Below are 12,182 nucleotides of genomic sequence, written 5' to 3' on the forward strand. Positions count from 1 at the left end.
CACTGATTTAGATGAAACAGCTAAAATTTCATTCAGTTCCTCAGACTAGTGGGGTCTAAAGGCACATAGATATTCACTTGCTAATTGTGTACTGCTGTTGATGTAACTGATCAGAGTTAGGTTAGCAGTATGCCCAGGGCAGGTTTGATGCCTATATAGTTACTGGGTTCTAAATAAGTTGAGTGTATTGTTAGGAGCTGCCACAGTTTGTACCCACGCTATAGATGTTGTAAAGCTGGTTTAGTAAGATGAAGCCAGCTTTGGCTGGCACATCTGTCAAATCTGAAGAAGTTCATTGTAGAATTCACAAACTGCAAGGGAATTCCGATGTCTTTTGACACCTCTGTGCTTCCTCATTCTGGTCTGCCTGTTGTGACAGTTTTGGGGTCCTCGTACCAAACAAAGTAACTAGTCTTGGCTGCTGGTTTGTCCTGCCATGTTGCACAAGTCCTTCAGGGGGAAAAAAAAAAAAGTAACATGTATTCTGGCACTTATTTTCAGAATCTTATGCTTCCTATATTTAAAAATAAGAGTACTGTCTGAAGATTTGTATTTTTCCTCTACCCATCTTTTATGAAGGTCTTTCAGTGGAGCAATGTTCTTCATCCTGAATGAGAGGAACAGACTTTGAACTTTTAATACACATCTACTCCAGAAAGTATCCATTTCTCCCAGGGATTTTGTTTTATAGAGCTACTAACAAGATAGATACTTATTTACCTTCCAGTTTTCATGCAGACCAATTGCTAAATATTTGTTGTGCATTGAATGTCCTCTAACTTGCTGCTTTTGAAAGCTTTCCCAAGAAACCTACCCTCTGTTTTAGCTTCCAGTGCTTAATAAAAAATAGTATTTAGTTGATTTATGATGCTAAACAGAGAACCACCTTCTCTCCCCCTCCGTGCTGCTGTAGATGCTGCTACCATCATTATGGTATTTGCATATTGATGGCATTTAGGTACTTGCTAAGCTCATATGTTATACGACTTGTTACAAATAAATAGAGGTGCCTCACTTAAAAAAGATTAATCCAGAAACTCACTAATAACTTCCAGTATTTCCTAGTTCTTTGTGGAGGTATCTTTTTAAGGCAATGTGTCATTTCCTTGAAACATGGAACTACACTCATCAACTGGCAAAAACAGTTGCAGCTAAAGTCATTGGACATTTTAAAACATTTCTGTTTTAACAGAAGCTTGGTTAGTCTTTTTTTTTTTAAGATGACCTGGTCAATGAAGAACACGTAAATTGATACATTAATGTTTTATCTTAATTTGGGAAAAAGTATTTAGGCTCTTGTTATGCTAGAGAAACCACTTGAAGTCCATGCTCATCTAATACTTTTCCCTAATTTATCGTTGTTAGCCTAGCTTGTTCTGTCTTCTCTTACTTAGCTGTCCATGTTATTTGTCTTTTATGATTTCCTGTTCTGTCCCTCCTTATGCACTGTATAAAAACAGTAGTAATTCTTGGCATATAATTGTGGAGTCTGCATGCAAATATTGGGGGAGATGAGCTTTCCATATGTCCTTTTCTCTGTGGAAGAGAGGGTGTTGGTGGCAACTGGTTGCATTCTGAATGTTTATTTAGTAAGAGGAGCATGGATTTAGCTGTTAGGACCATATGTCCTGATAGGCTGTCCGAAAAGTTATTCATTGTTTCCTATGTAGAAGAGGTGGCAGGCATGAATATAATTGAGGAGAATATGTTTAGAGTGTAGTGAGTAGATGACTTCACAGGTTACTAACTGAAAGAGCTCATACTAATAGTAAACTGTCACTGAAGTTCTGAGCTAATGATCTTGAATTGTCCAGCTTGAGATACCCTAAAGGCACATGATCTGTCCCCCACCCTGTTCTGTTTTTAAAATAAGGTCAGTGAAACATTGGAGGCTGTAGCTGACAACAAATAAATCAAGAAAAAAACTGTAATGGCAAATGACCACCTTTTTGCCACTGTCAAGAACTTCATTCAGGATTTTCTCCTGTAGAATACCAAATAAGGAACTTTTTTTTTGTAATTTCTGCTGTTTAGAGCAAATTTTGATAACACACGTTCTATTAAGGCACTTCCTTTTTTTTCCTTTTCAATTTAGAATGACTTTTCCCATAGTGACTGCATGTCAAGTAACGAGACCAGTTTGCTAGAACGAACCACAGCACCTCATGATGGACTACCAATGGCTTCCCATAGACCTCAGCGAGAAGGTATGTTGTCCGAGGTTTCTTCTGAGGACCACTTTAAGGTTTTTTTTAACACTAAACTCTACCTGGAGTTGTAGAAATCTTGCATCTGTCTTGCTGTTCATCTGAATGAGAAACTGCAATGATTGGTAAGTGTTAATAGCTTCTCTCCTGCCTACTTGGTCTTTTCTTTATTATGACAAGTTGTCATTCCTGTTAACTACTAACTGCTAGTGACTGCATGCGTAAAAATTGATTGCAAATGGGCTTCCTCCTGAAAAAAGAGGTGGTATTTGGGAGAAAACAAGAAAATCTAATGCAATTGTATGTGTTTAGATGTTATTTAAGCAAAACTAGCATGAAGGTACTGTGAAATAGTGGATAGCTTTTGCTACTTGATTCTGTTGTATTTGATTAGTCTTAACAAAGAAAGAAAGAAAAAAGCATATTAGGAGGTTTTATAGAAGTGGTAGTTTGGAGAAGTGAGAGGCTTTTCATAGAAGTCAGTTGTCTTTTGGCTTTGTTGGGGAGAATGAGAACAAGGCTTCAGAGCATAAACAGAATTCTTCTCTGCAATTGCCAGCACAGTTTCTTCTCTTTGAAGAAATGAGCATTATTGAAAACAGATTTACTATTACCCTTTATTCTTTAACAAGATTAGTGAATCACTTGTCTATTCAAAAGTAGTCTACCTTATCCTGCAGATAGTGAAGAGCTGGCAATCTGGGAAAACTATTGCTATTTCTTTTGTCCTCATCAATGTCCTTTTGTTTCTACTGTGGAGATTTAATTATGCTTTGAAGGCAGGCAATTTGAGAGTTTTAATTCCTTGCTAAAAAAACACAGAGAAAGATTATGGCAGATTACAGACAACAAACCTGTTTCAGATCCTTTTACTGCATTGAAAATGTTCATATTCACAAATTAGAAACACAAAAGGGAGACTCTCTTTAGCAATGCTCTTCAATTAAGTAACAGAAGCACAGAAAAGTTTAGTAACTGAATGTAGCGAAGAGCTTAAATATTTCTCAGCGTTCGTATTATCATAACTAGAAACGACAGTGAAGGATGAGAATCATTTGTCATATTTGCTGTATAGGTATGTGCTAGAATTGAGGGTCCCTGCTACAGAAATCTCCTTACTGGGTTAGAAATAGCACTGATAATAAAACATGGTTTTTATTCTCAGATGTGATGAATATGATTTATAGAAATCTTGACTTTTTTATACTTACAATGGGAACAGTGTAATATATACATGCTTGACTTAATCGTACTGAATGCATGTCTGTGTCCAGAATAGATGTAGAGATGTAACACGCCTCATCGACTTGTACATACAAACATTTCTTCTCAGTCTAGCCATTTAGAATATTTAAAATGTGATTGTGGAAACAGAATTTTAAAGCGGTCTGTTGAAACTGTGGAGCTAAAGCTGTGCTGCAGCAATCCTGTAATTAACTGTTGTATCACTTATTACAATGAAGCATGCAACAGCAACACGAAGAAGTTAAGGAAACTGAATATACTACATTGTGCAATAAAATTTCTTTATACTTGAGATCAAATATACTCATCATTGAGAACATTCAATAGTTTAAAATAAACACAATCTCATTAGAAAAGAAGCTTGTCTGTGAATGTTAACAGTGTTAGTTTCCATAATTATGTATGCTAAATATAAGCATGTAGTGAAATGCAATTTAAACGACTATTCTCAGTTCCAGTCATGGGAATCAACTTTTGAATTAACTTATGACTATCAACTCAGCTGACGGTATTGATCTTAACATTGACCATTAAGAAATTTTACTGCACCGAAATTCATATTGTGCCATAGTCTTTTTTTGTAACAGTGCTTTTATCTATACCAGATGGGTAAAAATTAAGGTCACTAAACATTCGGCTTTTCATGGTGTATTGATGTATGTTATTGTCTGGCGTTCTTAGCTCATCTTGGATTTCCTTGCTTTGTAATAATTAATCTTAATTAACTGATAAATGAACTGGTTATCTAGTGCTCTAACTGCCAGATAGAGGGTTACAACCAGTGAACACAGTATTTGTCAGTCTTTCTACTAAAAGAACTGGAAGCACTAACACTATCACTAGGCTTATATGCTGGTTTATCATTCCTTTAGGGAAATTGCCAATACTTAGTTCTCTTAGAAATGGCATGTTTGATGGGGATGATACTTTAATTGTAACTTTAACAAAATTCATTAAAGGTGTTTAATTTAGATGAAATGGTAATTAGCTAATCTCCAAGAATGAGCTTTGTAACATAGGCTTGTAGGACGTTGATTTTTTTTTTTTAGTGTTGTGAGTAGTTCCCAATATATTCCATGTAAACATGCAGTTAAAAATTGAAAGGAGAACGTTAGCTGATAACACCACCCACCTCCCCCCAAGAAAGAAGAAGTTTCAAAAACATTGAAAAGAGGCATTCATGGTGTAAGGCTGGTTGAGCTGTTTTTTAAACAAAATTTTGTACATGTAAAGATGTGTTCGTGCTTGTAAAGGAATAAAATTCTGTTGAATTCTTAGGCCACTGTAGCAGGAAAAATGAAAAGCCCATCTTGGCTACATAAGGATTTTTATATAGAATATTAGCTGGCCAATGTTATGTGCCCTTCAAGAAAATTTCCAGGCCTTGAAAGCCATATGGTGCTGCTGCTTACCAGGTCACAGCCAGAACTTGCCTATTCCTGAATACAGTAGACTATGGGGAAGAAATGTCAAAGTAGTGAGTACTTTGAAGTACCTATCTTCCTTTTCAGTTCAATTTAATGATACTCTTTGTAGTAGCCTTCTGCTTCTTCTCCTCTTCATTTTCTGTTTGCTAGCACGCATTTCTGTCTCCTTCAGGCCTTCCCCAAGTGTTTCCTTCTGCCTAAGTGCCTTTCAGAAATGTGGTTCTTCTGCCTTAGTTTGCTCTCATTACTATTTGGTGTTTCAGAAATGCGGATCTGGAACTCAGTGTTGCTGCCTTTTATCAGCAGTTGTTAATTCTTGGAGTAAAGATGCAATTTTACTTCCTTTTACTGTCTTTTCACTTATGGTGGTTATATTGCTGTATTTATGTGATGTTCAGTCTAAATAGCCTTGGGTAACACAGATTCCCATGATCTGCAATGAAGGGGTTGTGGTCAGGCCAGAGGAATACTTTATAGAGAACAAAGCTCCACCTGCCCCCTGCAGTTTGCTGCAATAAAAAATAGCCTCTGAGAAAGAGTGGGGTTGTGTGAGGCAGTAAATAGCATACAGTGATTCTCAGTGTGGCTTGGTAAATAGATACATTTTCAAACTGTAATTTTGGCATGTACAAAAAGATGTTTTTCTTTCAGCTGTACACATTGAGAAGATAACCCTGAAAGGAGTACCAAGAAAAAGGGCTGACAAACACTTGGAATACACATTCAAAGTAAGCAAATAACCTCCAGAATATTAAAGTAATTGTCTTCATGATATCTATGTATTGTAGACACCTATGGCTTGTTTCAACTACCTGCTCAGAAGGCAATTTTGAATTATATTAGAGTCTTAAGAGATTCTTGGAATTATCCCATAATTCTCTTGGATTCTGTGTGCAGATCAGGTGTTTTATGCAATTGTGGGCATAAGGTGGGAAGGTGTAAAACACCAGCCATAGCCAGGTGTGTGACATCAAGAAACTTGTCTTTTGCTAATTTGGGGTAAGCATTACAATGAATTCTAAAACTAGTTGATTGTTTGCTCAAGTGGCCTAGGAGTGCAGTTCTTGTATCTGCAGGTATATATTGCTTGGAGTCATATAGTAATTTTAGATCTCTTTTATGAACATTTACCGTAAGAGGATGGTTTTTGACAAAACTGGGGGTTGGTTGATTGTTCATTACGGTAAAAACAAACAAGCTAAAAGAAGTCAACAAACTTGAAAGCCTACCTAGTAGTCTTCATGTATTAACATAGCCAGAGGCAACATATAAAACAATTGAATGAATGAGTGAATTTTAAACAAAACTGAAACACTGCTTCTTACTGCCTTGGACAAGAAGCTTCCCATATTGAGGCCTGGTATTAACGGCTGTAGGTGTTAAGTAATAGCTGCTAAGGCTGTTGGTGGTGATGTTCTAATTGAATCAAAGTAGTAATTTTCTTGGCAAGGACTGACTAACATTGTGAGTCATTTGGCCAATAGATGTGAGTCTGGTAGTATACCAGATTTTAACATAGAATTAAATTTTACTTTTTCTCGCCAAACAAAAGAATGTTTTAGATCAAACATTATAACTGGCCATTTGGCATGGGTCATGAGAGCTCTTTGAAGAGGCACGCTCAAAAAAATGCCATTTTGAGCTGAAAAATGATGTGTTGATCCCAAAATTTGATACTGTATTCTCTAAGTAGTTGTGAATTACTGTTTTGTCTTTTCTGGTATTACTAGAAGCTTAAAATTAGAGTTAAATTGACAGGTATGCTATTTCTGTTCTGGAAGAAAAGTAGGGACAACAGATACCTTCTTGTTAATCATGTCTGAAGGTGAAATTTGCAAAAATTCCGCACCCTTCTTTTGTTGAGGTCAGTAAAGTGGAATTTAGCCTTCAAAGTCTTAAAGGTTAACTTGCCCAAGTATCTCAACTGTGTCATAGATCTTTTTTCCGACTAGTCTGTGAACTGAATACTAGGTAAAATGCAATAGTATGTAGGAGAGGTTTGTACAGAATGCCCATATGGATTATTAATATTTAAAGTCACAAAACTATTTTGAAAATTCAGCACGTAGATGGATTTGACAGTGGTTTTGAATTTCTTTGTTAAAGGGGGAATGTGGAGATATTCTGAGTAAGCTTGAAACTCCTCCATCTCAGTTCTTTTAGGAAAGAGTTTCCTCTCCTCATCTGTGCAGGTATATACTGTGCTCCTCACTGCAGATCATTTTGTGCTTGCCCAGACACTGCTTTTTTAAGGTTATAACAGCAATTACAGTCATGGCTTCCCAACTGAGGGCACCAAGAGTAGTTGGAATTTCTGGGGACTAAGGTGAAGGCAATTGGTGGTTGACATTATCCTATCAACTCTTGGGAGTAAATGAATGTTTATAGTTGCCTTGTCCACTCCCATTACACAGAATCTTCCCATGCATGTAATGGGAAGCTTAAGCCCAGAAGTGGGCTTAAAGCCAGGCAGCTCTCATCTAACCAAGCTTACTTCTTTTTTTCTCAAAATATGCATGTGAAGGTGCTGGTTTACTACTTGCATGTTGTGTCAGAACAATAAGTTACTGGAATTTTATACAAGCATATACCAAAATGCTGTCTGATTCTTGAGTAACTTTTTTAGTAGCTTGCAGTACTTTTTATGAATTGTACCCTGCAACAACTTCTATATGACCATGTAAGATTCAAGCCTGAGACAGATAAAATTGTTTTGTAGGTAATATAAACAAAGAGAGTTTGTTTTTCTTTTTTGTTTTGACTCATGATGCGGCCAGAGCCCAATTCAGTATATCTGACCTACAGTCCTTTTCTCTGGTACCTCGTTTTTGCAGTTAATGATGTCTCTTTAATACAAGTCCTGTAATTACAGAGCCTTCTGCCTGGCTTCTTTCTGAGTCTGTAAGTCAGTAATCTTCAGGGACTTCATTTCATTCACCTGAATTTGCTCAAAACTCCCTTTAGCCACAAATAACATGAAAGTGATCTTAAAATGTGCACTCAAAATTAGTATATGTCTTTGAAAAGGTACACCATTATCCCTGTTTTGCCTGGTATTTACTTATCCTCAGGTGTTAACTCTCATACTGAGATCACCAGATTTATGGAAGTGTTAAAATTAGCTAACTAGTAGGATATTTGGAAAAAGAAACTTTCCTCATTCTCTTTTCCTTCCTTACTAGGTAACCTGGTCTGATCTTTCGGTAACGTGTGTTACAAAAACACACCAGGAGCTTCAGGAATTCCTGCTAAAAGTATGTATTGAATTATAAAAGCAGTGTTTACACATCAGGTTTATAACTTCAGACATAGTTTAGGAGAGCTGTGACTTCTGTGATGTAATTATAGAAACAAAAGCATTCTTCTAGATTTTTGTACTTCACAATTGTATTAACCATTTAAATCATGTATTAACCATATAAATCATGGTGCAGCAGCTTGACATATGAAGCAGCTCAACAGAATGTTTGGGGAGCTTCCCAGGAGGACATCTCCTCCCAGTTTCTCATCTGAAATTGCTCTTATAGTTTTCATTGAACTACCGTAAAACTGCCAGATGAGTTTTTAATATTCCCCTCAGAGTTTATGTAGAGGTACAAGCACTGCTGATTAATGTCCCTGATAGAATGACCTTAAAGAGTATAATTTGTTGTTTTTAATTAATGAGGCAGAGCCATGAGCATAATAGTTCTTAATTTTACTGTTGTATTCCTCAGTAGAACAAAGGCAGGTATGTTCACTGTTGCAAGGAGTTAAATATGAGGAAAACCTAGCAACTATTTGTGTGTGTGTGTGTTTAAAAAAAAGTTCTCTAAGTTGTTCTTCCCGCTGCCCCAAGAAGAAAATGCATTTGTGTGTGTAGGCCACATGCAGACACCATGAGTATGATGACCTCAAACTGTGTGTTTCACTGCCAGTGTTTAATATTTTGTGTTCCAACTATTCTGGGAAACCCTATATTTAAAGTTGTTGTGGTTTAACCCCAACCAGCAACTAAGCACCACTAAGCAGCTGCTCGATCGTTGTCCCCCAGTGGGATGGGGGAGAGAATCAGAAGAGTGAAAGTGGGAAAACTCCTGGCTTGAGGTAAAGACAGTTTAATAGGTAAAGCAAAAGCCACATGCGATTGAAGCAAAACAAGGAATTCATTCACCACTTCCAATCAGCAGGCAGGTGTTCAGCCATCTCCAGGGAAGTATGGCTCCATCACACGTAATGGTTACTTGGGAAGACAGACGCCATAACTCCAAATGTCCCCTCCTTCCTTCCTTCTTCCCCCAGCTTTATATGCTAAGCATGATGTCATATGGTGTGGAATATCCCTTTGGCCAGCCTGGGTCAGCTGTCCCGGCTGTGTCCCCTCCCAGTTTCCTGTGCACCCCCAGCCCGCTCGCTGGCAGGCCAGCATGAGAAGCTGGACAGTCCTTGACTGCTTAGCAACAACTGAAAACATCAGTGCATTATCAACATTTTTTCATCCCAAATCCAAAACATAACCTCACACTAGCTTCTGTGAAGAAAATTAACTCTGTCCCAGGTGAAACCAGAACAAATGTCCTCACTGTTCAGGGCGCTAATGAAAGATCTGCTTTGGGTGTGTTTTTATAGCATCTGGTGTTCTTAACTGCAGTGTTAATTGCAAGTGGAAAGCCAGTTACTGTACAAAGGTCATTGTCTTGTTCACTGCTTCAGTTATCAACATTATGTTTTCCAGAGTTGTAGAAATGAAGCAGTGCATATTCACTGCTGCTTTAATGTAGTTGGAATATCTAGTTCCAAGAGTTCCCAGAGCTTGATTTATGAGGATTTGAATTATGGATGGCCTGTCTAGTTGCGGATGGGTTGTCCCACAACATAGGGTACATGCATCTGCTCCCAAAGAGAACAAAAAAAAAAAAAAAAAAGCAGGACTCATATGGTACTCTGTGCAGCTCTGGGATGAATGTTCAACTGTATGCCTCCTGTTCTCCTACCTGTAAAGTAAAGATGAAGACTCATTAAATAAAGCAGGGTAAAACTTACACCTTGCTTTAAAAAGCACTGTAGAAGTATGAATGCTGTCAAGTTCATATGCACTTGCATTTTGACTTTTTGTTATTCTTATTTCCAGTCTGCATGACATTAAGTAGTATGCTCAGTTTCCTGGGGAGAGAAAAGAATGGTCAAAATACTTGATAGGAAATTCTGAGGTTGTGGGTAGCAGGAGTAAGATAACTGTAAAAATTGTTTCGAAATAGAAGCATCAGTGGGAAAGACTAAGGTAGTGAATGGGTTAGCTTGGATGCTTTATATTTAAAGAGCACCTTCTCTTAGGTGAGAAGCATAAAAAGTTCTTTACATGTAGGAAATTACCCACATATGTGGAAGGACTAATAAGCTTGTAAGTAACAAGGCTATCCCACTACCTGAAGTTAAGTTAAACACCTAACCTTTGGTTCATATAACTAAATGTTTAACTACAGAAGAAATTTAATTCCTTCTAATGAAAGTTTTAAAGAAAAAAAAGTTGTGGCTGTTTCTGGAGACAAATTTAAATACAAAACACCAGGACAGGAGATTTGCTCATCTTCATGCTTCTGCAGTAGCTTTTTGGTACCTTTTGGTTAATACTGACTAATTCTTTGGAGTTCCTCGACAGCGTATATTAAAGAGAAAAGGGTCGGTTAAGAACAGCTGCTTTCAGCACTTCTTTCTGGTTTTATATCTAATACATTTCAGGTGCTATAGCACCGTACTAATCTAATACTAACAGCACCAGTCTGTCTGGATTCCAGAAGTTCCTTTTGTGTATGTTACCAAGCAATTATCTGCATTAGACATAGCGTCTCTCTATTAGTAGCACTTCATTCAGTGAAAGAATTACTTAGTGCTTTGCTGTTTTACCACTAGCAAGATGTAATATCCAGCTGGCACTCTGGATTGGGTGTATTCCGCATGTGCAAGAGGAAGATGTTGCTCTAGTGTAAATTACTTAGTGCTGTTGATGAAACTGACGGCAGATGTTAACCAGATTAGCAATAGCTTTTAACTTTAGGAAAAAGCATTTTTTCTATGGCAGTTTACTTTTAATTGCCTCAAAATTAAAAGACTTTTTAAAAAAAGATAAATTAATGAATTTGATCAGCTTTCAGGTACTTAAGTACATTATTTTGGAAGTAGTAAATGTGAAAAAAATCTTTGTTCTAGAGAATGTTTTTCATTTAAAATAGACATGCTTTTTAGATCCAAGAATTTTGACTTCTGAACTAGAGCATCAGAAGACCTCGCTTTGTAGTACTGGCATGGGAAACACAACGAATTTTCATCAGAAGTTTCAGTGTTAATAGGAACCGCAGAAGGACTTGCTATTGATTAATCTCAATATTGCCCACTGAAGTCTAGAGTATTATATAAGGGAAACAGTCTCCTTTCTACTCCTGCTTCTTTAAAATAATTTAATCTAGCTAAGTGATGATGGAGAATACAATGGATTCAGTCCTCCCTGGTAAATTTTTAAAATGTTATTTTCAGGCCTACTGTCTGTGTGTGAAAGATGTAAAGAAATAAATCAAAAAAGGCTGTAAATTGCTCTGGGAAAGAACATAGTATTGGTAAATTTCTGAATGTAGTTCTTTCAAATAGGGCTTTAAACTGTCTTACATTTTGATTTGAATTGAGACTTTACAGAATAATGTTTCTCTAGCAAAACTAAATGATGATGATTTGTTGTACCTTTAGTCTGTAAAATAACCTTACTCAAACTGGAACAAAAGAGTTTCTTGTTGATACCAAAAGATATAAAGACTGATGGCGAACAAATACAGTCTTTAAAATGTAAACTACTCATTTTTTAACATGAACCTTTTTCTCAGCTCCCAAAGGAACTGTCTTCTGAAGCATTTGACAAGACTATTTTAAGAGCACTAAATCAGGGTTTTCAGAAGAGGGAAGAACGAAGGCATGCTGATCTTGAGCCCATAATCAGGTAAATGTTTTAGCAAATAACTTAAAATGCATCACCTGAAAAGTGATTGCAGTCAAACTAGATGACTCTTGGGGACAGTGGAAATTTTGCTGCCTAAACACAGTTTGTGAAGAAAATGGGAAGGCAGTGATGAAATAGATACCCTTACCTGTTGTTTTTTTTCCTCCTTTAAATTGAGACTCTTACTAAACTTTAATGGATTACTTCTTTAAAAGTAATCATACAATTATGAAAATACTTGTCCTGAGCAGCATTATATAGCAATGATTGGTACTTCAGTGAGGGTCTTACCTCCGTTATACAAGTGTATATTTACAGAATCACAGAATCACTAGGTTG

The 12,182-nt window shown here is 36.8% G+C and overlaps 1 protein-coding gene across 1 annotated transcript; it reads left to right on the forward strand.

Moving 5' to 3' along the window:
• Positions 1–2,095: 2,095 nt before the first annotated feature.
• LOC104627728 (zinc finger CCHC domain-containing protein 2-like) lies at positions 2,096–11,856 on the forward strand (the record flags this gene model as incomplete). Its single annotated transcript, XM_010296072.1, is given in 4 exon segments — positions 2,096–2,207; positions 5,531–5,607; positions 8,062–8,133; positions 11,731–11,856. Coding segments are annotated over 4 exon segments (387 nt in total), but the record flags the coding sequence as incomplete, so codon positions are not given.
• Between the last annotated feature and the right edge of the window lie 326 nt (positions 11,857–12,182).

This window comes from Phaethon lepturus, unplaced genomic scaffold (genome assembly GCF_000687285.1).
Source record: "Phaethon lepturus isolate BGI_N335 unplaced genomic scaffold, ASM68728v1 scaffold49601, whole genome shotgun sequence".
In the NCBI taxonomy this organism is placed as follows: domain Eukaryota; kingdom Metazoa; phylum Chordata; class Aves; order Phaethontiformes; family Phaethontidae; genus Phaethon; species Phaethon lepturus.